This window comes from Synchytrium microbalum (genome assembly GCF_006535985.1).
Source record: "Synchytrium microbalum strain JEL517 chromosome Unknown SmJEL517_scf0005, whole genome shotgun sequence".
Classification (NCBI taxonomy): domain Eukaryota; kingdom Fungi; phylum Chytridiomycota; class Chytridiomycetes; order Synchytriales; family Synchytriaceae; genus Synchytrium; species Synchytrium microbalum.
In genome coordinates, this window is record NW_022158354.1 from 249,642 (window position 1) to 274,613 (window position 24,972).

Consider the following 24,972-nt stretch of genomic DNA (forward strand, 5'->3'; position numbering starts at 1 on the left):
TGGCCTAACATATGGTCTAAAGTAGAAAACAAGATTCATCACAAAGTAACAGCCTATTCCAACACAAAACTTGGCTCTCATTCAACGTGACGAAGTGTTAGTTAGTATATTGCTATATAATTCAATCCAGCAGCTTCATAAGCACATATCAGATTACCGACGCAGTGATTGCGTCCTCAACAATGCTTCGAGTAAATTATCAGCCTGTTGGAGTTGTTTTACATACGAGGGGCCCATCTTTGAGAAGCAGTCTCTAGCTGATGACAATGTATGTACACCTTCCGACGTCAATGCATCATCAAACCCTTTTGAAAAGTCTTGATTCCAACATGTGGTAGCCATAACATGAGACGCAAAAGCAGCATCGGGTTTTGCAAGGCCTTCAAATGCGGTTCCTAGTCGAGATACTAGTAGGAGAAAAAAAAATTAATGTACAGAATGAATTATTTCAGAACTCTTTTTCACATACAAGCATCACCACAGTATGGTGAATCAGGCCCATATGATAGTCCCAGATAGTAGATCTATTGTGATGTTGCGTCTTCTATTAAACTATTACTGTGTAAACAAGGAAGAAGAAGAAATCCCGGTTATGAACAAACCTCAGAAGCAAGCTCCTCAATCGCCTTAGTACGATCCCCCTTTGCAGCATATAAGGCAGCGGTAGCTCGATGTAATCTTGCTCTCGTGGATGGATCTGTGCTTCCAGATTTGGTCATTGCCCACCGAGCCTGTGAAGTTTGTTTGGACAGTGTGTCTCAATTCAGCAAATTGGCGTTTACGTTCAAAGTCTCCTTAATTTTGTCTTTACCTGCGACAAGTGCTCTTCACAAGCAGCATATTGAGTCATTCCGCAGCACGCTTCTCCAAGAATTAGTCGTGATGTGACGACTTCCAGACTTCCGTCTTGTGAAAAGAGTGCGAGTGCTAGGCGGAGAGATTGAGATGCTGCTGGTATGACGAGATCGAACTAATGTAATGTAATAAGCAGATTAGAATTCATGTGTCGAATTAATGGAGAAGTAACCCTCCAACCTTTTGTTGAGCAAGCCAAGTCTTTGCACGTTCAGTTGACTTTTCATAGATCTGAGTCTTGAGAGCCTTGACCTGTCTGGCATTTTCCATTCGCTCTTCTTCAGAACCAGGTCTGTTACTGATTCGCCTGCCAAAAAACGGGGTGTCAGTTTGAATATCGTGTTGGTGTCTGCATCTTACTTGAGCGAGGATATAAGCGGGCACACACGATCATGTATGCTCTTGTAATCTAGATCGCGGTGCTCGGTGGAACTAGGATTGATGAAGTTTGAGTTGTGAGACCAAGAAATCATGCAAACGATTAATGTTGGTCAATAACGACAGGTTGTTTACCAGTAGTACGTTTTGCAGTTTTGGCACTGAGTTGTTACTACTTCTCCACATAATTCGCAGGGAATAGATTGTCCTGAAAAAGAGAAATAAGTGTCAAGATTGAAGGACAATGTTTCCGGGCAGGAAGTCGTTCTGAAGGTGATGCGACTAGATCCATAGCGTAAATGGGGTAACCTTTTGGGTTTGATAATGGATTCAGCATCGCTCTTCCCTCTTGTGGCTATTACTGGTTGATGATAATGGTGGTTCTTCAACAGTTGTGGATTGAAACTTGAAGAGATGCACAACGGGGTTTGTTCATCGCCAGGGGACACGACACCAGCTCCAGAATCGTTTATATCACGCGTCTTTTTGTAAGTACTGGAAACGCGACTAGTACGCAACCATTATTAGCATGGCTGTGGTATGCGAACTCGAACTACAGTTTGCACCTAGATTTTAATACGACAATCGATGCTAGACCACAAAGTGCTCGAGATGCTCTTCGTTGCACCTCATCGATGGAAGGACTGGAATCTCTAGAATTTGGCCGATAAACGTGAGGTGGCCTTAAATTCTTCCACCTTTTTCACGACAACTCGTGGTCTTGTTCGCAACCAACTCAAACGTCTACCGCTAATAGAACTGCACTATGTCGGATCGCAAGAACAGCCCGCTTATGAAGGCATTGCCTTACATTGCTGGTGCTACGGCTGTAACGGTTTCTGGCCTCGGTCTATTGTGCTGGAGCTACAAAGATCACGCTTGGGTAACAAGATCAACGCTGTTGCACCTTTTCTGGTTTGCTAGTGTTTGGATGAGCTTGTTGGCTTTTATTGCTGTTGCTTTCGTGTCGGGTGTGGTTGTTCGGGAGGCAGCCTTTTGGCCACATACCTCTTGAGGGTGTTGCTGCATTCCCATGATGTGGTGCCCCCGAGTGTTTCGATCTCTGTGCCGTCTGTCGACTGATATTGCTGGCCATTTGATCCAACTGTCGTCTCTTTGATCCACTTTAATTGTGTCTGACCCATCTTGATCACGTTATAGGGTACTCGTCTTCGTAAAGACGTCCCACAGCCGTCTAACACTGCTCCTCTCATTGGCCATGCGCCCGAACTCAACAACGACAGCTTCTTCCAGGCTCGTTTGGACAAGACCCTAGAGTCTCACCAGAAGTACGGAGAGGTCTTCTTGTGGTCCTTGCCCAATCGAACAATCCTCACGAGCAGCAACTGGCGGGATGTCGAGTTTGTAATGAGCGATCCATACCGATTCGTCAAAGGTACCTAACGTCAAGTTGATTGTTTGTTTAAGACAACATTTCCAAAGATCAAAACCTAACAATCAAATTAATCTTAGGTGAACAACAAGGCAGGCAAGGACGCGAATTCTTCGGCCATGGTATTTTCGTCTCGGATGGTGATGCATGGAGATTGCAACGCAAAACGGCTTCCAACATCTTCAACGTCAAGAACTTCCGAGACTACTTGTGCGTATTTGCTATATTTATTCTATTCTGACTGAATACTTGTGCTGAATCTCATGTTGCCTAGTGGGCCTACGTTCATAAAAGAATCGAATATTTTATGTAACCATATCGAAGCAGCTTCAAAAGGTGAGGGCACTAGTTTACCGGCAATAAGAATTCAATTCAATTTCTTCTTTTTATAACAGGTAACTTGATCTTGGATGTACAGGACATCCTTTTGAGAATGACCATCGACTCGTTCGCCAATCTCGCCATGGGAACTGATGTCGGGGCCTTATCTGTACCTGCTCAAGAGAAGAATGGTCGATACTATCTTCCAGACGTACCCTTTATGATCGCCTTTGATGGTATTCTCTTATGTGTCGTTAAACGATTCGGAAACCCTTTCTGGCAAATCCAAGAATTCTTTGGATCTGGTAATGGACGAGACGTAGCTGGATACCAAAAGACTTTGGATGATTTCGCACTTGGTGTTATTGCTCGTCGTCGAGCGGAACAGTCGGGCGGTGTCTTGAAAGACGCTAATCGAATGGACTTGTTGGATTTCTTCATGGCTATTGAGACAGCATCTGGAGGGCCACCATCAACTGAATACTTGCGTGATGTCGTCTTGGTGCGCATACTTTTTGTGTGGTGTGTTTTTGGCAAATGGTTTAGTTGAATACTCACAAACCGCTCTTTAGAACTATATGATTGCTGGACGGGAGTAAGCTGCGTGACTCCTTTTCTCTGTATATCAATGGCATTTTGACCCCGCTTTTTCTAGCACGACTGCTCAAACAACTAGCTGGCTGTTATGGGAAGTAGCTCAACATCCCGAGATTGAAGAGAGGATGCGAGAGGAAATCTTGCAAGTCATGGGTGATGGTCCAGCTCACTACGACAAGCTCAACAAACTCAAATGTAGGCATTTCTTGTGCAAAGTCAATTATTATCTTTTCCGACAGTTTGTTTTGGGTATTGCTAGATTGTTTGGCTGTATGGAATGAGACGGCTCGCCTGCATCCAAACGTACCTGCTCAAATGCGGATGGCTTCAGAAGACGTTCAGCTTGTAAGTAAAGAAAAAGCGGAATCTCGCACTCAATAATGTAGGCTGTTACTGACTAGTCAACCTTTCGTTAGCCCTCTGGTTACAAGGTTTACAAAGGGTATGTACTTCATTTCATTGTTGATCACACGTGCAGCAAACTAACTCTATCTTGTTTCTCTCTGCAGAGAGGTCAGAATGCACAGAAACGAAACCTTCTTGAATTGTACTTTGATCGGGAACCTCATTTGCTGACATGCTCTTCGTTGCCACCATTAGTACGTTCAATTCAGTAGCTACACTCTAGGCAGGAGCAAGGCCATTTGGGGTGAAACAGCTGAAGTCTTCAATCCTGACCGAGTAAGTAAAGGACTTGCAATTCATGACCTCAAACGTTATAGTTTTTAACCCTTGAACATCTAGTGGTTGCGAGATGATGGATCTGTCATGAAGATGAATCAATACCAATGGGTGAGTGTTGTTTCTTCGGAGAGAGAATAATGTGAAACCTAGCTCATTCTTGCAAACTACTAACACTTTTCTAAGCCTGTATTCAATGCTGGTAAGTGGAAACTTGGCTCTCAACATCTGCTATAACCTAACATTATGCTTCTTTCAACTAGGTCCTCGTATCTGTCGTAAGAATCCTGCTACCTTACATTTCAGCTATGGCTGAGCCTGTTCTAATCTTTTTTTTGCGTCTACGAATGCAACAGTTGGAATGAACTTTGTGAGTGACGCAACCAGAATCAACCTTGCTATCAGATTTTGATGTTAATTTATGTATCCTTATTTGCATAGGCTACTCAAGAAGGCTTGATTTTGATGTCAGACATGTACGTCTCTATGTTTTCTTGTGCTCCTGTTTTTTTGTCATTTTCGCTAATGATTGGTTTTTTCTCTAGATACCGCCGCTTCCATCTTGAACTCGTCAATGAAGATGAATCACGAAAATGGGGCATATGGAACGAGGTACTTTGTGTGCTCTTTGTATTTATTCTGACGGGATTACGACCAACACACCGTGTTTTGTACCTTAGGATCCCTCAAAGAGGGGTGCTCGATACTCTGTCGGTGTCACTCTTGGTGAGTAACTGCTTTTGCAATCAGTTATGATTTCGGTGCTGACGTCCTTGCATCACACAGGAATGAGAGAGGGTGTTGACTTTAAGGTCCACATGCTCAACAAGAAGTGATCTGTCTCGTCGCTGTCTATGTGTGATTTGTGATGTCTGTTTCTAGTAGTTGTTTTTCGAAGTAGTAGATGCCTTTCTTAAAATAAAGTGTCAAATCTAGTTTCAAATGTTGGTGAAAGTTTTGATGATGCCAAAAGACAGGAGTTTGCGGCCGCCCTATGCCGGCAATATCTTCTCGCGTCACATGTACCATGGCTACCCATCAACTGAAACTAACGATAGAGCGTTCGCAATTCTGATCTTGAGAAAAGTCTTGTTTAAAGAGGTCTAAATATTACGAGTACAAAACGAAAAAAGTGTATGCACAGAACAAGAGTTGGTTTATCGACTGGTTGTGTTAAACTGGGAAAAGTAGCCTTCTTGAGGTGGGTTTGTATAGACTACCTTGTTGAGATGTGTTTGTCTGTTTCATAGGAGGAAGTATGAGTGAGACATTGTCTCTTATACTTTTATCACCTTTCTTGTCGATGATAAAAACATTTTTCTGTGTCAATAAAAAACACCATACCTTGCATGATCCTCAACAGCCTTAACCTCATTATCATTTCGAACACGCTTCGCAACATCCTTGTGCTGTCGTTCTCGTTCTTCTTCGAGCAATTGAGCGGCACGAAGATTAGCAGCTTGTTGAGAAGCCCATACTTCTTCATGACGACGTTCCATTTCACGTCTCATTTGGTTTTCCTGGCGTTGGCGTTCTTGGGTTGCGAGGATGGCACGCTTTTGGGTTTCGGTGATGCCTTTGAAGACGTCTACACGTAGTCTACGCAGGAGCGAAAAAAAAACGGATTTCAGTGATGCAGTATCAGACGTAAATTCTGCTAGTGACGATGATGCTTACTGATGACCGCCACCAATCTTGAATACTTCAGGCCTTTCGGTTAAGAATTCTCCATTCATCCAGCCCTCGATTTCCTTGGTGTTGAGCTCAAGGTCTCGTGTCTTGTCCGTCATTTCGCGAAGTCGTTTCTCATTGGCCTACAAGAGTTGAATAACGTACAAAAATTGAGATCTGGAACTGATGAGCCAAACAAAGGTCAAAGTGTAAAGTCTTAAAACATACCAATCGCTCGTTCTCCAACCGATCCCACTTTGCCCTCTGAGCCCGAATATCCTCGGCAGCCTTCTGCAGCGCCTCAGTCCTCTTAACAACATCAGCCTGAAAGCTCTCATACTGCTGTCGTTCCTCCCGTTCAATTCTCTCCTTTTCACGACGCTCCCAAGCCTGTTGCGCAACCCATGTCTTCATTTGCTGCTTTTGTTCCTTGAACCTCAACTGAGCAGTTAAATCCTCTCCCTCGAATTTCTGTAACGAGGATGCTCCCAAGCGTGGATCATTGTCTGCTATTCGAGCTGGTCGGTCTTTGCGGAGGGATTGTGGGTCGTTGAGGTCGTATTCTCGACGCATTTCGGGACGTTGGTTCGTGGCGTGGAATTGGACTAGGGAGCGTTGGTTTATGCGGCGTTGGTTTTGGATTTCGCCTTCGAGGGCTTCGAGGATTTGGGCTGTTTCTTTGGCTGCACGGTCTAGAGCAAAAGAAAAAGCGTGGTGGTAGAGTGTCAATACAAAATCAAATAATTCTTTTCATTGATAAATCATTGACATACCAAAAGCAGCGACTCGTTGTCGTTCCATATCCCCGACTCGCTTCTTTTCTTGGACTTGTTGGGCGATGGCGTCGACATCAATCTAATTTGAAGCCAAAAAAAGGAGCGATCATTCAGCATATATTTATTTTACTCCAGGTGAGACTCTAAAAGCATCAGAAACTTACACCCAATTGACGTGTTTTTGGAGCAAAGATTCGATTTTTGCGTTCCTCTTCTGCACGGCGACGGCGCTCAATGACAGCCTGCTCCTTGATATCAGAGGGGAGGATCTCTACTTTGTACATTTTGAGGTCAGATTATTGCTTGTCTCTCCTAAATATAGCCTTGAATAGCAAGAAAACGTGTTTGTGTGAGAGTTGAATCGTGAGGGTGTTGAAAAATGTCCGAGACTTTACTGAGGTTGCATTGGTGTGTTGAGTGACGCGAAACTCTTGAGAAATAGCTCAAATTTCAGATCCTGCCATTTGCTGTGACCGATCGCATTGTTTTTGAACGTGATTTTCGCGTTTCACGTTGTTTGGAATACCACCAAAACAAACTAAAAAGCAATATACAAAGTCGTTTTGCCAAGCTCAAAATAGGTTTCTGTATATGGGCCGCGCCAGATTGGCAACGCCACATTTATGAGAGGCAATGTGTATACATATTTATCCATTTCTTGTCAGAGGCACTTCTTTTTCAAATATAGTAAATAGTCATAATAATTATCATTTACGGTCCAAATTCGTTTTCGGCTGGACAACCTGCTCATTATTCGTTTGGTTTTCTTTACAAGACAAACTTGGACAAGCTGCTCATTATATCACTTGCAAAGTCACCTCCAAGCAGAGCATGCACTTCAGACTCTGGTGATGCAGCCAATAACTGACCAGAAGGATCAAATAGGGAATTTGTGAATACATCCTTCAAAACTGGAGCCAAGTCTCCATTTGCAGCTTGGTTGGCTGCATCGGGTACCCATTCAAAGCCGTATCCTTTTCCAACGTTTCGTGTTTCTTCTTTATTGGGTATGGCGGTTGTTGGTTTGGTGATTGAAGCTTCTACTTCGACGGCTTGTTGTGGGTTTGATTCTGGTAGTGATATTATGGGTGCGCCTTCGGACGATGATGATGGAGTATCAATATCGGATGATGACATGGTTTTCGATACGATAGTGTTTCTGGTGACTCGAAACTCTTCTGCAGCTACTGGAATGGCTCGCGATGAGGGATTGATGTTGACAGTTGGGAGACCAAGTTGTGCTTTGAGCATTTCTATCTTGCTCTATCATGAGCAAAGATACCGAGTTAGAATCACAAACCATTAAGCAGATTACGTCCACTTTTTTTCGCGAGAAGGATTCACTTACAGATACTTTTGTAGTGCTCTCCTTGACGTTCTTTGACATTTTGGCGATTTCGATTTGTGCTGTGTCAACTACAGGTTTTGGCGTGAATTGCTCTTCAGCTGGCTTGGCTTTTTCAGCTGCTGCTGCCTTGATAGCTGCATCAGTCACTAAAAGATGTTAAAGGTTTAATCGTAAGATCAGGTTGGGAAGTCTCGTTGTTTTGGTCTTTGGTATAGTGTACGTACATGGTTGTATGCCATAAGAAAGCATTTGCTCTTCAAGTGCAGATACACGTTCTTGAAGATTTTGTCCTTGTACATATGCACGTCGTAATTCAGCATCCTTGAGTATTTGTGCGTCTTCCAATTCTTTGACTTTGCTCATCTTTTCTGTTACAAACGCACCCAAAAAAAAGTTAGAGACCCGGTTCTAGATAGACAATCAGGCGACCAGTTCAACTATGTCTCATTCGTCTCAACAGTACCTCCAATCTGCATCACATTTCTCATATGTTCATGCTCCATTGTTTTCAACATATCCTGGTATTTGGCGACTTGCGCAATGGCTTCATCACGTTCTCTCTATTGCGTAGAACAGAATATGAGCACTCAGCACCATTGCAAGAACGCATGAAATCTGATCTGCAAACCTGTATGGTTGCTAGTGCCTCATCAGTTCTTGTAGTTGCTGGAATAGTTGAAGCTGGCCTATGTGCAAACGATACTTTAGTTTTTTTGGGCAACCTAAAATCCAATTTGAGAATTCAAAAAGCAGCCGTATCATACCTAGATCTTTCTTCATACACAACCGGTCGTTCTACCACAACAGGAGGTGGAGGAGGCACCTTTTGTTGTTGAATGACGACGGGAAGAGGAGCTGCTTTTGGGGATCCATCCATAGTATGAGTGACATTATTTTGTATCTTTCTAGGTGGTAGATCTGGTGGTTGTTCAGAGCCATTCCTCGTTCTGTGTTGAAAATAAAAAATGTTAGATATGATGTGGGCATTTTGTGAGTGATACGGCTGGCCTAGCAGCAGCAAAGAACTCGCATCCATACGAGAATCAGCATATTATATCATTGACTAGGTCAGCGTACCTTGGCGGAGAAGGTGTTTTCCTCTGAATTGGTTGGTGCAAGTGTTGTTGATACTGAGGAGCAGCGTGTAGTTCTGCCTCGTCCACTGCTCCGACCTGCTTGACTGGCTTCCTCCTGAGCGTTTGCGCCTTCTTCAAAGTGTCCATATTCGCTGTTCGTTCTGATCTGGAAGCGTTGCTGAGCAAGCTTTCGTTGACAACCATACAAGACACGCAACAACGCATACAAATGTCAAGCAAGCAAAAATATGATTTATTTAACTAATGAATGAGCTTTGAGCTTTACAAATACAAGTTCCGTATATGGCAATGCTAAACAACTCCAGTTTACTTATCACTGCCCAGATCCAACTCCAGTTCTTCGTGTTTGGCTGGTGATGCAGTGGTTCGAGCTGGTGAGACTGAATGACTTCGTTTTACTACATACGGCAACGGTGCAGGCAGAACTACAGTTGATTCCTCTTCCTTCGGTTCTTTGATTTCATCCTTTGGCACGATGGGAGCTGGTACACTTGTTTGTGGTATACTAGGTCGTGCAAGGGTGCTGTTTGTTGCCTCGTCAAGCCTTCTCTCCAGACCCTTGAGCTTCTCAGGAAAAACTGCGTCCTCGATACATCCTGTTGCTCCTAATGGACTGCTCTCTAAACATACATTACATGGCTTCATGCCATTACACCTGTCTAGAATATGACGTTGTTGACATACATAGCAAGGTTTAGGTGTTCGAGAGGCTATGGGTCGAGGCACAACACCCTTCACAGTCAAAACAGATGCTGCACTAGTTGCAGATGGTCGAGGAGCACCATTTACATTATTAGGTGGTGGTGGACGTCTGAAAGTCCCGAGCGCTTGAGCCAGATGCGGATTTGAGTAGCCAAAAGGATTTACATCTACAGGAGCCGCAGGTGCAGCAGGAGCTGGAGTGGTATCAGAGTTTCGTTTCGGCTTGAGACTCTTCTTCTTTACGACTCCACCAACTTGAGAATCATCACTGGCTCGTTTCAATGCAGAGGATGTTTGACTACCACTACTATGACTATTGCTATTGCGATTGGCAGCTTTAGAAGGAGATGCCTTGGCTGTTGCTGGTTTTATTGGCACTCCTTTTTTGATATCTGTGTGAGTTTCAGATGGTCTTGCCCACGTAGTGACTGCAGGTTGACCATCTGATGGATGTCGTTTGGGTGCTATATGAGGTAATATAACAGTATTCGGATGTGGGTGTGAATTACTGGTGTTGGGCCTGCTTTTTATAGGATGCGGTATTTGTAATTGTATTTGTGGTTGCGATATTGCAGTAATTGGTTGTGATGATGCTAATGTATGTGGTAATGTATGTATATCTATGCCCGGCTTTGGCATGACGGGAGGTAATGATACAGGAGCCGTTCTGGGAGTACCTGTTGGTGGTGGCGTAGTAGATTTAGAAGACGCCAGTGATGATCTTCCAGATGCCACGTGTTGTTCATCAGGCAATGATGGTGTTCTTCTCGAGTTGGAATGACCCTTTCCAACACGAGGTGGTGCACCTGTTCTACCTAACTCTCGAGCTTTAGCAGCAAGAGGCTTGTCCATTTCACGTGGCGAGTCCAAATCAATGACGTGCGTCGCGTCCTTGCTCCCTGTTCGTACTCGTTTTATATCAACTGGGTCGTGACTTGGATCTGATTCTCGTCGTTTCCGAGATTCTGCATTTGAAAATGTAGCAAGAAATAATATGAATATGAATGATCATGTTATGGGCAATAATCAACGATCATCACTTACGATGTGGCTCTTCTAATTTGGGAGCAATCAACCACCCATTTCCAGTACCACCATTGGCAGGCAGGCTATTTATATTCATGACACCTGCTGGAGGAAATTGCTTTTGAAGAGCTCGTATTTCAGAGGCGATCTTCAACCTCTTTTCAAATATACCAAGTGCATAACTGTGCTTGTTACTATGAAGTTCATCCAAATCATTATTGATAATATCTCGTATGGCATTTTCTTGCTCTGTTCTAAGCAATGCTAGAGTTTCTTCAAGTTTTTGAATATGTGGGTCATGATTTTTGGGGAATCTCAATGGTTTGGCAGGACTTGTTATAAACACGGGCATGTGAGGCTTATGTGGTGACAAGAATACTATTTGGCCATCAGATGGTTGGGGGATTCGTCTGCTGTGATTGTCGACTTGTGGCCGAGGAGAAGCAATATGATCTTCGCTATCGTCTTCGTCTGCACTCTCAGATGAGGAGAGTGTTTGATCTGATGATCTTCGTTCATGATTATTAAGGGTCGTAGGTATTGGAGGCTGCTTCTTTTCTATCTTTTGAGGAGACTGCTTTATACTATGTTGATTTGTGCCGGTGTTGTTTTGCAGCACGTTGACAACAATGTCTACAGCAACTCCTAATCTCCTAGCCGTTTCAGCAGCTACACCATGTACGTCATCTCTCAAATTCGGTAGTTCTTGCATGACTCGTTGAGACGTCTGCTTTACAGCATCCAGTAGTGAAAAGTGTGTTTCGGGTGCTGCGAAAGCATAGACAGTACCGCCCGTGTTTGCCATCGAGTTTCCTGTATATATGAATTGAGCACCATTGTATGTAGTTGGCGGCATCATTGAGGAGGCAAACTTTGGTTGTATTATGGGTTTTTGGATGAGGAAGGGTTGAGCTTCGTGCGTTTGTTGTGGAGCAGGCATAATTGGCCTAACTGCATGGTTCTTTGCTGCCATTTGTAAATATTGACTTGAACTTGCGATCTGATCTAGAGAAGCCAAATGTGAGCAACCAAAATGAGAGTCTCGAATGGTGATGTTGTTGGTGTTGTCCATATTCAATTAGTATCAGCGGTCGCTTACAGCAGGAGTAAGATATAATAGTCTTCAGAAGCTAGCTATTTCTGCCAACTGCATGACGAATTTGGGAGCTGATATGAAGAATCCTGTGCGATCAATAATACTAGTTAGAAATCAGTTCCTGCAAGAAACAGACACTTTTACGAGCAGATCTCACTTTCGCCGGGTGATTCTGCTATGAATCTATGTAATTTTCTCTAGTCTCCTCTTGTTCCAGAAATCCTGTGAGGATCTGTCAGGACTTCTGCTTCAGTACTTCTTGTGACGGCTACGACTTGTGAACAATACCTTCAGCTAATTTCAGGGTTGCTATGCAGCTTCCAACGAGAGATATATACATAGGACTCGAAAAATTGCCAAATTTCGACCATTGATCATCGAATATTGTATAAGAGGTGTGAGTTTATAAAAATCACGTCCAGTTCGCCAGCAATTGAAATATAGGAATATTATGAATGTAACGATGCGCTGATCCCCTCCAACCGATCTCTTTCTGATGGTTTGTGTTTGGTGTTCTGGACTTCGACTTTCTCATCTTTCACTTAACACATTAAGAGGAAGAACATCGAAGCCAATATGGTAAGCGAGGACGATTAACACTCATGTTGACGTATCCAGACCGTGAATTTATGCCCAATTTGAATGTTTCTTCCCTGCAAACGATGGATGGATTGGATAACCTTCACACAATCTCTGAACTCGTTCAGAGTGAAGCTTTCGAACGAGGCGAGAAGTGCACCAGGCGCTCAAAGCATCAATTACTGAATTCCTGCTTGGATGTAATGTTGGCTTTCAGAAGAGAAAGGAGCGAGCAGACATCAACAGGTTCAAACTCATTGGCTCCAGAACATTGACTATCAAAGAAGAAACCCCCGACCAGCATCAAAATCCACATTTAATTTCAATTCCAACAATTACTTACCCTCTCCTCCAATACACAGACCAAGAAAAGAAGGAACAATGGTCGCTCAAAACACGGTCGAGGACACACTCCCGCAGTTCGTTGCTCTAACTGTGCCCGTTGTGTACCAAAAGACAAGGCTATCAAAAGATTCACCATCCGTAACATGGTCGAACCTGCAGCCGTGAATGATATGCGAATGGCTACTGTATATGGTACGTGGAAACGGAATTGGTTGTAGGCCACATGTTAGGAGTAGACAATGGGAATGTCCATCTTTGGCGAGAGAGCTGTAAGGGATTACCAGCTGCAACAAGGCAGTCCTTTGAGAGTACCGTGGACGTTAGTCGAGAACCTTAATAACCTGTGATGCCCTCATTTCTCAGTGTTTTGCAATAAGGGGGAGATATGTGCTGCATCAGTAGCCTGAACATGCAATTGGTTGACTTGCCATGATGCGATAGTAAACGTTGATTTTTTTTTTCGCTCTTTTCCATCATTAGATGAAGAATATGCTTTGCCCAAGCTCTATGTCAAGCTCCAATATTGCATCAGTTGGTGAGTCTCATTCTACTTTCGACCTTCTGAATTTTCAAATCTGACCTCGACTGTTTTTGCTCATCTAGTGCCATTCACTCTCACGTCGTCCGTGTTCGTTCAAGAGAAGGTAGAAGGGATCGTGCTCCACCAGCTCGATTCAGACCTGCTGCCAAGGTAAACAATTTAAAAAACAAAACTATACACGAGTGAAATAATTTTGAATAATGATATTTATTTACTATAGGACGGAAAGAAGCCAGTAGCTGGAGCTGGAGGTGCACCAGCTGCCAAGTAAAAGAAAGCTGATTGTATCCCCGTATAGCAATAAACGAGGCATTGTATGTAAATCAGACTAGTTATGTGTGAACGTGAAAGTGCATGTTTGCTATAGGTTTATGTGGGTGTTGCTTAATATTCTTGGGGTTCACTCGACTGTGAATGCTGTTTCTGAGCAATCTCGAGCAACAATTCTACTACTAGCTGCCAGTCTTCGTGGAAGTTGTCCTTTACACATAACTTGAATTCTCGTAATGCTTTTTCCAGTTCGTTCAAATTCAAGTAGCAGTATCCGAGCAAATGTCGCGCTTGTGGCGATGGATTTGGCAGTGTGATCTAAAGAGGTAGAATAGTTTGAGATTAAGTTTGTAGAACAAGAGTTTACAAAAATGCAAAAAAGTTGGTCAAATGTTTACGCACATATGCTTGTAGGCAGCACAAGGCACGGGAGTAAGACCCCAATTCGAAGAACCCCTTTGCGAAACGGTAGATATCAGAGCCTTCAGGTGCTCTTCCTAGTTTGACTTTAAACCATTCAAAGACTTCCGGTGTAGTCGAGTTTGCTCTACGATGCAGATTGGTCAACGTGGCGTTAGCGATAGTTCCAAGGCAGATCTCATCTTAACTAGCGACGAAATTCGTTCGGACACACTTGAAAGACTCGTAATCAGAGTTGGACCAATCCATGTTGTCAAGGGTATTGTGAACCTCAACACGAAAACAGAAAACACAAGCTTTGCAAACGCGTGTCGGGAATAATCACACCCCATTTTCTCATCTGTCCAATTACAACTAACTACTGTTTGAGCGGCCCCTTCTCTTCCCCATCATTCAATCATCATTGTCATCTTCATTATAGAAATCATCAGAGCCCTCAACAGAGCCCTCTGTGTCTGAATCGTCAATGTCGTCTCGTTTCTTTGGAGGAGCACGACGAGGACGAGTGTTTGGACGAGTGACTGGCACTTTCTTTGCAGGTAGGGCAGAGACTGCTATGGGGGCTGGTGCATGCGACTTCTTTTCAGCAGTTGGATTCAAACGAGAAGTAACTGCAGTCACCAATTTTTCCAGTTCGGCTCTACTTAATGGAGCTACAGCCGCAAAAAATAAAATTTAGTCTGAAGGAACTGCTTTCAGCTTTTTGAAAACAATCTATTTCTTACCAGAGACAACAGTTTTGAGTACTTCTGGGACTACACCACCACGTTCCAATACCAGTTTCAAGTGCCTTTTGAGGGCATCACTCCTGAATCAAAAGCGAGTTAGACTGAGCAAATCCAAAGAACATGAGCAGACACTAACAGTATTACCTTGAAAAAGCGAGATTGCAATGAGGACATTGATGAGGCTTTTGCTGTGTATGTAGAGACTTGACGTGGCGACGAAGATCATGCGTTCGTGAGAAGGATGTCATGCAATATGTACATTTGAACGGACGATCATTTGAATGCTGGATGAAAAAGGAAAGGTGGGGTAATCACGAGCTCCTTGTATCCGACGAACCAAAAACAAGAGAGTAACATGATAGAATGCAACTTACTGCTCGTTGATGAGATTTCAAGTTGTAACGACGAGTGAATTTTTTACCACAACCAGGCACTGTGCATAGATGTAGTTTCCTCTCTGTAGTTCCTTCATTCCCAGAATCATCATCATCCTCGCTACCTCCACTATTGCTATTTCTTTTCTTTGGTGGCGATTGACTATCCTTGTTTGATGAGTTGGGTCGACGTCCTCGTGGTGGAGCAATTCCTGGTGGTACGTTACTACTATTACTACTGCTACCACCAGATTGATTATATTGATTGAAATGCGGGGCTGAGGGCGCCGTTGGTGATGTCGGAGTTAGAACCCTAGCGGCTTGGGAACTGTTATCTTGTGGTTGTGGTGGTGGTGGTGGATGCATTGGAGCGTCACGGAAGTAATGATGTGGTGGTGCATTTATTGATGATGGTTGAGTGTTGAGAGGTGGTAGGCCTGGATAATTATTATTAATACGTTGTGGTTGACGAGGAGGATGGAATGGATCGTAGCCATATGGCTGTTGGGATGGATGTAGTGGCGGTAGCTGTGGTCGCTCATAATACGTGTTTGGTCCTGGAGGCATGTTGTTAAATACAGATGTGTTTGGTGGTGGACTTTGTGGCATATGAGAGTTTGGCCATGGCTGCGCTTGATATGAATCGGCTGGGTATGGAGCTGGGCGACCTGGTGGATTGGAATTGGGGCCATTATTGTATGAAGATGGAGCATCCTTGTTAGCCTGGGATGGATACAAAGCTGGATGTGGTGCACTTGACGTATCCCATATGCAATCGGCAGCAATCCGTGACTGTAATTCTGCTATTGTACTGACACCCAATAAAGCCAGGGTTTCCTATGGGATGGATTGTCAGCATTTTGCGAGAAACCTTAAACACGTCGTAGCCGTACAGGTGGTGGATTTTGGGGAAACGATCCAGTAGTCCAGTGCATTCGGGCTCCTGGGGTGTTGTTTTGGAACGGAGCGGCAGCAGCTATAGCTCGGTCCTTCAACTGATCTGGAGTTTTCAACAAGGATGGCGTTGATAGCACTAGTTCGAGTGCAGCCTTGTTTACTCTATGCTCGTAAAATGATAATAGATGTGTAGGCTGTTCTTTGCCATATATTTGCGAGTGGAAGATGAATTGTTGTAAGGGGTTCTGGCACTGTTGGAGAGATAAACCTCTTGTTGGCAGCGGGATGGGAATTGGTATATAAAAAGACGGATCGTTCGATTTCGATGCATCTGGGCCAACTTTTTGTGCATTTAAAGGAGCATCCATCTATTTTAGAGTGCAAGATAAGTCGTGGTTGAGATGCAAACCAACAAGCCACTCAATGTACACCGATGATGCGCATACCTTTTCCCCAATAGGCAAAGAGGGCGTGCGTCTGGGGGTTGCGAGTCTACTACCAAAGTCGATTGAAGTACCGTTGTCACTCAATGGAGGAGTCAGGACTCGTTGCTGCATAATGTAAGGAAGGATGGTTTGTTGCCAAGGCAGGCAATGTGATGGCAGTGTTGGCTTTCAACCGAAGCTATATATGGAAGATAGGTAATATAAATGCTTGTTTGGCAACTTGAAATGATATATGATGAGGCTTAAATTCTTAATTTACCTTTGCGTACTCTGTTGCTCGCCTAGAAGTTTGAGTGGCAGTAGCAGAAGTTTTTCAAAGACGGACGGAGTGATTACAAAACAGGAATGTGTTTTGAGAAAACCTAGGCAAGCAACGAGAAGAGATGATGCGAAGCTTCTCTTTCCTTTACCGACGAATCCCTCTACGATGCACTCTGCAAAATGTTCTCTTGTTGGTTGAGATGCAAAGCGCTTATCCCACATGGATGCTCCACCAGAGCGGCAATTTCCCAATGCAGATGTGAAGAAAGCGCCGCTAGAATGTGCACACAGAATGTGATTGGTGTGCAAGAACGACAAAAGTCTTTGATTCAAGAGGTCGGATCGCCAGAAACATCTGCTAGAAATATGCAAGTTCTCTTCCTTTGATTGTTTCTTGCCGCCACCAGATTTGCTACGTACTCGTTACTCAGGCATCGAGACTCCGGACGGACCTCCAGTGACGTCGTTCCGTCGTTCGCAACACCGACCCTCATAGTTCTGAAATTTGGAATAGATGCAGTAAATCGATATTATTCATTTCTGAACGTTCATGTGCACCGTTGTGTGCAATTCTTATAAGCTCATCGTGAAATTCACAAACCTCATTCTTACTTCACAGCCACTGACATCAAACCCCGCCACCAAGAACCTCTTAAGGTGATATGGCCGACCTAATCATCTTTCCGCCGCTTCGCAATTGACTAAATTGTTGTTATCCTGATCAGCTTTACAACTAAAGCCCAAAAGTCTCTGCCTGGGTTAATGTCAAGTCATAAAAAGCTGCCGGTTCGAATTGCGGCAGGATATCCAGGCAGAAGCGTTTCTGAAATCGTTTTTATTGGTGAAAACTAGGATATTACTGATTAGCTAAGCTATTATAGTCGAAACGAGCATTATTTTGGATGAGTGCAGATCCACAGTATGGATTTCTAGGTAGCAATAATAAAGTATGCAACAGCTCCTTCAATTCTGATGTGTGTTCTTTGCTTGTTAGAAAACCAATCCGGCGAACTGGGTCGAATTGCACACAAAAGAGAATGCCCCGTTGAATGTTGGTTTATAGGAAGTCCATGAGAGCCAGTTTATATACCTAAAGTTAGGTATATGAATCAAGTTAAATAAATTAGGAAGTCTCATGACAACACAGTACTTACAAGGACGCAGTGTAGCCGATAGATATTGGCTGTTTTGCAGTTGTTGAGTTCAACACACCACAATCAACCAGTATTTGTCTCATTGTTGGATCAGTATCATTAATGGAAGTAGCAGCATAGGAGAAAGATAATGGCTGGATTTACAAAGAAAGTCAGTTCGAGTCAGGTTTCTGCAATTCTGGAAATCAACAAAACTCACCAAAACAAAGGTAGTGACTGCCATTTTAGCAATAGTGAGGTCATTATAAGTTCCTTTTCCAACAATGCTGGTGGAAGCATTGCCCATTTGTGGTGTTGCAACGACATCAATATGCTGCACTGTGTAATCTATGTAACTTGCACTCGTGATTGAAATATCGGTTGTCAAGTTGAAAGTGATAGTGATTCCGCTCGATGTAGTCGTCACTAGCGAGTTGCTGGCACTGGATAGACTCGGGTTTGTAGCATTGATGTTTGTGATGCGTGGATAGCAAAAGAAGACTGCCAAAGCGGCTAGGAATTGGGGGATTGTGTTGATTAAACCGGTTTTGTTGAAGTGTTGGTGACAGCTCTGCAGCTTGGTAGCTTACCAGCTCCTAAAAGGAGAATAATGAAAACCAGACAGCAACAGAGGCATCTCAACCTGTGCCCCAAAAAAGACGATTTAGCGAAGGTGGTAACAGGCAATTTCTGTTATAAGATCAAGTGCTCACCTTGTAGGAAAGCAACAGCAATATCTTCTTCTGACAGGTGGATATTGTACGAGGACAGGAGCTGGTTTCGTAGGAAGTGTTCTGTCAAGTATTAAAACGGTGAGCAAAAGAGTGTCATCAAATGTCAATCGCAGAAGAGCGTCATCAGGGGATAGCAAGATATAGTCGTACCCAGAGGAACCAGCTTCAGAAGTCGGCTTTGCACCTTGACCTATGGCTATGATCGAACAATATGAGCATGCGCAAAATGAAGCTCCCGACAAGATGTTGACAACCAACACTTCAACATTAAAGAAAAGCAGTATACGGAGAAGCAAGCTCTACAAATGATGATCACATACCAGGACCAGTGTAATGAAGAAATGAAGGGAGATAGCTGCTTCTTCCTGGAGCAGGAGCTGATTCCTTGACTTCTGACGCTGCCTTTTCATTTGCAATCAGGCCAGGAGGTCTAGAGATTGTTGGTGGCCTTCTATCTATCGTGGACATGGTGCTATAATGTCCCAAGTGGAGGTCTCCTTCCCGAGGTGTTCGATGTGAAAGGGAGCAAGAGGTGAGCCAGTCTCATTCTACCAAGAGGAACAAGATGGGACAGAGGAGAGAGGAAACGTCTGACGTCTAGTACGCGATATTGATGTTTACATACGTATGTCCATGAGCCAGATGAATATTGAACCCAGCGCTCGGTAGACAAATAGGTGAGAAATTTGAGTTCATAATCTGTCAAAGAGTTCCCGTGTTTCAAGACACCCTCTTTGTTTGAATTTTAAACGTAGACTGTTACATCTGATCCTATATTTGAAAATTCTAGATACTCGCTGTCTAGCCTCTCGCAATCTCGCACATCATCTCATCGAACGTTAGCCCAAACCCTACCTTGAACAGAGAACCTTCAACAAACGGAAATAAGCCAAGCAGAATGCACTCAAGTACTGATCACTTATCTCAAATTCCAGCTAGAACCTTGTCAAATGCCAAGAGAGTTTCTTATAGGAGACCACTTCCTGATGTCCCATCTGACTTTGAACCAACTCCCACACTAAGCAATGACTGGGAAATGAAAGCTCTTCCGTCAACAGAGAGTGACTGGGAAATGAAAGCATTGCCATCAACAGATTCGCTGTCGACCCTTCTTAGGCAAGACTCAAGTGCAGACCTTCTGCAAGAAACGAAAGACCTTGAAAGCACTGACGAAGTCGTCGATATACCGAGACGACGATCTAATGCTCCTCCAACTCCGCAAACAAGATTCGAAAAGTTTTGTCAGTTTCTCCTTGATATGGAAGAGAAACGCTACATGTATGTGCAGTCTTGCCTTTGGCAAGGCACCTCGTCTCACCAATTCTCATTCCAGAAAACATAAACCACTAGTTCCAAACAAGGCACGCGCCAGGATCATGTCGCACATCCTTTTATTCATACATGTAGTCCTGCTCATAGCCATGCTTGGTTACAACCACGGCTTCGCTTCTCTCAGTGTAAATCCAATGATGGGTCCTGATGTCACTACGTTGACAGTGTTTGGTGGTAATACGCAGTCGGCATTCAGGCACCAACCTGCTCAAGTAGTCTCGGCCAACCTCTGGAGGTTCTTCGTCGCCATGTTTCTACATTCGGGGCTCATTCATTTAACGGTTAATGTCGCCTGCGAAATCAGTGTAGGACGTAACGTAGTGCTGTGGCTAGGATACCGTCCGGTACTCGCTATATGGTTGATATCTGGTATCGGTGGTAATGCTGTCGCTGCTGTATTAAGAACGCAAATGGCTGTATCGGTCGGATCGTCAGGCCCAATAATGGGATTGTTTGGAGCAAATGTAGCTGATATAGTTATGAACTGGAAGGATATGGTAGGAGATACTCTTTAAAGTCTTAAAGTACTGATTTTTTTTCACTGACAGCGTTTAATATTGGCAAATAGGACCAACCAAAATGGCGTCTTGTCTATTGGATTGTAAGTGCCTCTCGTACTAAAAAGCCCAATTTTAGTTACTCACCTATTCTTAACACCAGATAAACTCCATCCTAATATTCGCCTCCTCTCTAATGCCCTTCGTGGATAATCTTGTACACGTAGCTGGATTCGTGACAGGATTCGGAGCAGGTCTTCTATTGTTGACATATCTCGGCCACGACCAAAGGAAATACTATATATTCAAGGGAGTCGGCTTTATACTCTCGATCGGAATAACATACATGAGTGTCGCGTTCTTGTTAGCGGGAGTCCAGGTTGCCGATAACGCTCCGTGGTTGTGCCACATTTTGCTATCCATAAAGTGCTAGTTCGACCCATAAACCATATAAATACCTCTGCCAAAGTAACCTTTAAACACATGCGTTTGTCTTCTGATGTAAATATATTTAAACAAGTCCAACAACTAGTGTACAATGCAGCCTTCCACTTTTTATCTTCCTTTTTAATCTTTTTTAACTCTGTTGTTACTTTTGATTTGATACAGGGGTTATCGTCGAGGAATTAGGATTTTGGTGGTTCTGGGTTGGACATTGCCTTGTAATAGTCCAGGGATTTTCGTATTGGACCAATGATGGGTTCTTCAATGGCAGGCAGTACTTTGGCGGCGAGTTCGTATAATGGGATCATGACGAAGCCGATGAATCCGACTATTAGAAATATTTTTTGGTTTTAATTTGGAAATCTTGTAAAGGATTCGAATATTGCAAAAACAGCCAACAGTGTCTTAATACACAAGGATGGCGTTTGTTCATACCTTGTGCCCCGGGCTTGGTTACCTTCTGCCTGTCCATGAATGGGGCAGTGGGTAATCCTTGTTCTTTCTCAGTGTCAGACTGGTGGAAGAATTCCTCGAGTAAGCAGTCTAATAAAAGATGAGAGAATTAGCCCTTTGAACAGCGATCTCTTGCGTATCTTTCTGCCTCTCTACTCCTACTCCTTGTTACTTACCAACCCAAGGTTCTGAGACTTGTTTGGGACGCACTTCGTTGGAAATATCACTGCACTTGACAATCATTTGAAGCAGCAAGAGCTTTTGTGCTGGATCATCATAGTTGAAGGCTTCGGTCTATTTATGGGAGCGAAAAACATGGTATAAGAAAGGTTTATATGGCCCAACCATTCGATTCGACTCAACAAACTTACGTATCCCTTGAATTTAGCCATGATTTGACCGTGAATCGCCATATCCGTAGCCAAAATGCATTGTACAACAGGTGTTCGGAATTCCTTCCATTCAGCTTCAGTCAGTTTTGACAAAAAGTTGGTTTCGGGCTGCTTCAAGAGAGTGAATAGAACCGCTGAGAGTTGCGAAACGGGACATTGTGAGATTTGTTGGTTCTGAGTATTCCTACAAGGCAAGCAAAAAAAGCATCTCTATTCGATGACATACCACAGTGGTGATTTTCCAAAGGTGATTGATCGTTGTACACAGTAGCCAACTCAGTTTTAGCATTGATTTGGTACGCATTGTTGAAACCTGGGTGATCCAAGTCGTGCTATCGTTTGGTATTCTCGTCAGAACCAATGAAGTTTCAATTAATACAAATCCGACAACTTACCCCGATGCAAGCAGTGAGCAGACACAGCTTCTCCATAATGGATAATTTGGTATGAACACCACTGACGTGCAAGATGGCATAGCACTATATAGACATGAACGTCAATCCATTGAGGTTGTATTACTTCGTTTTGCAAAAACATATCTTACCATTTGAGTCACACAGAAACAGTGCTTAAAGTTATGGAAGGGCTAGAATGAAATATGATATCAGAACTCAATACGTATCGGCCAGCCTCAGCATTAGTTTACATTGTCATTGTATCCTTCACTGACACCAGCAATGAAACGGCGAAACACGACGGGATCAATCTTGAAGCGGTCAAAGAGCTTGAACTCCTCGTACATGACTTCAAATAGACCAATAAGTTCAGTCTTGTTGTACTTCCATACGTCAAAGCCTGGGTTCTAATAAAGAATCGTGTCAGACATATGTGGTCGATGACCTGGCACTCTGCAAGTCGTACTTTGAGTGCTTCCATGACTTCAGCGCTATATGTTTGCGGAGGTATGGCTTCCAAATGCGACAATCTCAGCTCATTAACTCTTCGTGTGGCAGGGTGGGTGAACTGATCTGAAACATTGTTGGGGCCACGGCCTTCGAGCTTTGTTTGTAAAAGGGGAAGTGTCAGCTGAAAATCTGACAATCTCATATGTCGTTGCTCCTGGTCAAACTGTATATACCTGAGCACGGCACTCTGCGACTTCCTTCTTCAATATTTGCATTTCACTCATCATCTTTCCAGCAGTTTGCATTTTCTGCAAAACAATGTCGACTTCTGGAGCATAATTCACGTGTGCTGGACCAGATGCTGGTATGAAAACGCGTCAAAAATGCAAACCTGCTTAATCAAATTGATGTGTCTGCTTGCCTTTTCTCAAATCCAATCGGTAACGTGTCGAAGAAGTATTTGGTGGTATACTAGGTCCAAGGACAATTAGGGTGCCATCAGTTTTGGTAAGTTTTGCGACCTGCGAATTTCAAGAGGGCGAAGAGTATTTGAGAGGGAGGTGTGAAAATGGGGCAGGTAGTTGAGGTATATACCACATCGTGAGTAAAGTCCATTCCAGCAGCGGCACACATCAACGCACGAACTTCGTTGACGGACATTGCAGGAGAAATGCGAACCAGCTCATCTCTAACACCATTGACGCTGAGGTAGACGGGAAGCCCGTCCATTGACGCCCTACCAAGTGGCATAGTTTGGTTCGTGTCGATAGACGGTATATCGAAATTGGTTGAAGCCAGCGTGTGCAGCTCCATAAGGTTGCTCCAATCGAGTTTCTCATGGTTGCCCTGAGGATGTGAGCTTGCTCACCCACTTTAATGAGGGTCGTATAGGAAATACTGCGCAATACAGTTTAACCAATCCGGAGATCTTGGATGTTCTTGTATGTGATATAGGAGCGTATGCCCATTTCTTCCAACTTTGAACCGTTGGAAGAGTTGAAATTCGAGTTTTGCACTTCTTGTCCCCATCACGACACTCCAAGTGGTAACAATCTAATAGCTCCATCATCCAAAGAGGAGGAGAAGAGTTGGATAGCGATGAATGGTGATCTGACTATATCAACTGGACGGCCAAAGAGGCATTCTGTTTCGGGCGATGCTCAAAATGAAAACAACGGAACCAACAATTCGTCACGGAGAGGTTCGAATCAGGGCACTCCAAACCGTAGAGGAAGTACCCAAATACCCATTCCAGAGTCTCCAAATCAAAGTCGAGCTAGAGAAGCTGCTGCCACGGCTCTGTTGAATCTGGTAAGTCGGTGCACATGCTTGAAAGGGGGCACAAATTGTCGGATTACAACAATATCAAACAATGAGACGCAAGCTCAAGTTGATGACGATTGTATATGTCATTTGCACCCGTTTCTATCGTTGAACTGATTGCATTGTCTTGTTTCTCACTTTACTCTACCAAAACTTAGGCTCCTTCTTTACCACCACAAGGACTTGGTGTGCCGAGGCTCACTGGCCCTACTCCCATGGTTTCTCCTTCCCCATTGTTCCCAAACTGGTCGGCCCCCGCGATTCCAATGCCATCAACAGGTATACACTACTCTTCTCTCGCACAAAACTAGAAAAAACTATAAACCGGTGATTTGGTCAACAAAGCTCCATCTAATCACCTCTTCTCTACTAGGCGTACGCATACCTCCAGAGTCTGCATCGCCGCTCCATAAATTCATTCATAGTGCTATTATTTGTGGCAAAAATATTCCTGGAACGTTTCTGACTCGTGCCGAACAGCTAATCAACAGGACCGCTTTAGAACTAGCCCTAGTAGATCCTCATTTGATCCACGATCCTGCATTATTGGCGCAAAAGGCTACCGAGCTTGTGGATGCTGCCATGGACGATAGGTCAGACGCATTTGAATGTATTTGCCATCAGTTGCAGTCATTTTCAACTCTCATTTTCTCTTCATTCGTACACAAAAGGTCAGATCCATTATTAGCACGTTGTCCACTAAACCCTCCTCCAGATACCCTGCGACTGTTGGGAGTCAGCCATGCAGCCCAGATTCAAAACTATTACGTTACAGATCAGCCTTTTGAGATGCAGCACCATCTCTGGCTAGAGAAACAACAAACAAAGTCGTCAAGGGGTAGTAGTCGAGAAGCTAAAGGTGGTGGGAATTCATCTTCTAATGCTCGTAAAAACAATAATAACAACAGCAGTAACAACAGCAACGGCATTAATAGTAATTCCAACAATAGCCGTCGTCGTCAGTCTACTCAGTCGGATGCACGAAAGTCACCGGCTATTGCCTCAACATCACAGGAA

General features: G+C 43.7%; 8 protein-coding genes across 8 annotated transcripts; 2 read left to right on the top strand and 6 right to left on the bottom strand.

Annotated features, from left to right (window-relative positions):
• Positions 1-153: 153 nt before the first annotated feature.
• SmJEL517_g01471 (uncharacterized protein) lies at positions 154-1,570 on the bottom strand (the record flags this gene model as incomplete). Its single annotated transcript, XM_031167399.1, has 7 exons — positions 154-407; positions 470-524; positions 603-731; positions 812-970; positions 1,036-1,162; positions 1,216-1,287; positions 1,410-1,570. The coding sequence occupies 7 exons, from the start codon at positions 1,568-1,570 to the stop codon at positions 154-156; spliced, it is 957 nt and encodes a 318-aa protein (XP_031026439.1).
• A 3,812-nt stretch (positions 1,571-5,382) lies between these two features.
• On the bottom strand, positions 5,383-6,956 carry SmJEL517_g01472 (uncharacterized protein; the record flags this gene model as incomplete). The annotated part of the gene is made up of 6 exons (XM_031167400.1): positions 5,383-5,464; positions 5,570-5,824; positions 5,903-6,039; positions 6,125-6,588; positions 6,670-6,751; positions 6,837-6,956. 6 exons carry the CDS (start codon positions 6,954-6,956, stop codon positions 5,383-5,385), a joined length of 1,140 nt encoding a protein of 379 aa, XP_031026442.1.
• A 6,052-nt stretch (positions 6,957-13,008) lies between these two features.
• SmJEL517_g01473 (uncharacterized protein) lies at positions 13,009-13,677 on the top strand (the record flags this gene model as incomplete). Its single annotated transcript, XM_031167401.1, has 4 exons — positions 13,009-13,057; positions 13,346-13,400; positions 13,469-13,556; positions 13,627-13,677. 4 exons carry the CDS (start codon positions 13,009-13,011, stop codon positions 13,675-13,677), a joined length of 243 nt encoding a protein of 80 aa, XP_031026441.1.
• A 113-nt stretch (positions 13,678-13,790) lies between these two features.
• On the bottom strand, positions 13,791-14,345 carry SmJEL517_g01474 (uncharacterized protein; the record flags this gene model as incomplete). Its single annotated transcript, XM_031167402.1, has 3 exons — positions 13,791-13,994; positions 14,079-14,223; positions 14,311-14,345. 3 exons carry the CDS (start codon positions 14,343-14,345, stop codon positions 13,791-13,793), a joined length of 384 nt encoding a protein of 127 aa, XP_031026444.1.
• A 144-nt stretch (positions 14,346-14,489) lies between these two features.
• On the bottom strand, positions 14,490-16,652 carry SmJEL517_g01475 (uncharacterized protein; the record flags this gene model as incomplete). Its single annotated transcript, XM_031167403.1, has 6 exons — positions 14,490-14,749; positions 14,822-14,904; positions 14,969-15,108; positions 15,199-16,035; positions 16,092-16,463; positions 16,542-16,652. The coding sequence occupies 6 exons, from the start codon at positions 16,650-16,652 to the stop codon at positions 14,490-14,492; spliced, it is 1,803 nt and encodes a 600-aa protein (XP_031026443.1).
• A 1,300-nt stretch (positions 16,653-17,952) lies between these two features.
• SmJEL517_g01476 (uncharacterized protein) lies at positions 17,953-19,137 on the bottom strand (the record flags this gene model as incomplete). Its single annotated transcript, XM_031167404.1, has 6 exons — positions 17,953-18,090; positions 18,156-18,448; positions 18,526-18,531; positions 18,649-18,729; positions 18,830-18,865; positions 18,990-19,137. 6 exons carry the CDS (start codon positions 19,135-19,137, stop codon positions 17,953-17,955), a joined length of 702 nt encoding a protein of 233 aa, XP_031026446.1.
• Positions 19,138-19,567: 430 nt separating this feature from the next.
• SmJEL517_g01477 (uncharacterized protein) lies at positions 19,568-20,931 on the top strand (the record flags this gene model as incomplete). The annotated part of the gene is made up of 4 exons (XM_031167405.1): positions 19,568-19,947; positions 20,003-20,498; positions 20,570-20,602; positions 20,662-20,931. The coding sequence occupies 4 exons, from the start codon at positions 19,568-19,570 to the stop codon at positions 20,929-20,931; spliced, it is 1,179 nt and encodes a 392-aa protein (XP_031026445.1).
• Positions 20,932-21,124: 193 nt separating this feature from the next.
• On the bottom strand, positions 21,125-23,445 carry SmJEL517_g01478 (uncharacterized protein; the record flags this gene model as incomplete). The annotated part of the gene is made up of 12 exons (XM_031167406.1): positions 21,125-21,270; positions 21,378-21,485; positions 21,572-21,689; positions 21,767-21,921; positions 22,014-22,119; positions 22,183-22,266; positions 22,332-22,373; positions 22,434-22,589; positions 22,649-22,786; positions 22,866-22,993; positions 23,078-23,153; positions 23,227-23,445. The coding sequence occupies 12 exons, from the start codon at positions 23,443-23,445 to the stop codon at positions 21,125-21,127; spliced, it is 1,476 nt and encodes a 491-aa protein (XP_031026438.1).
• Positions 23,446-24,972: the final 1,527 nt, after the last annotated feature.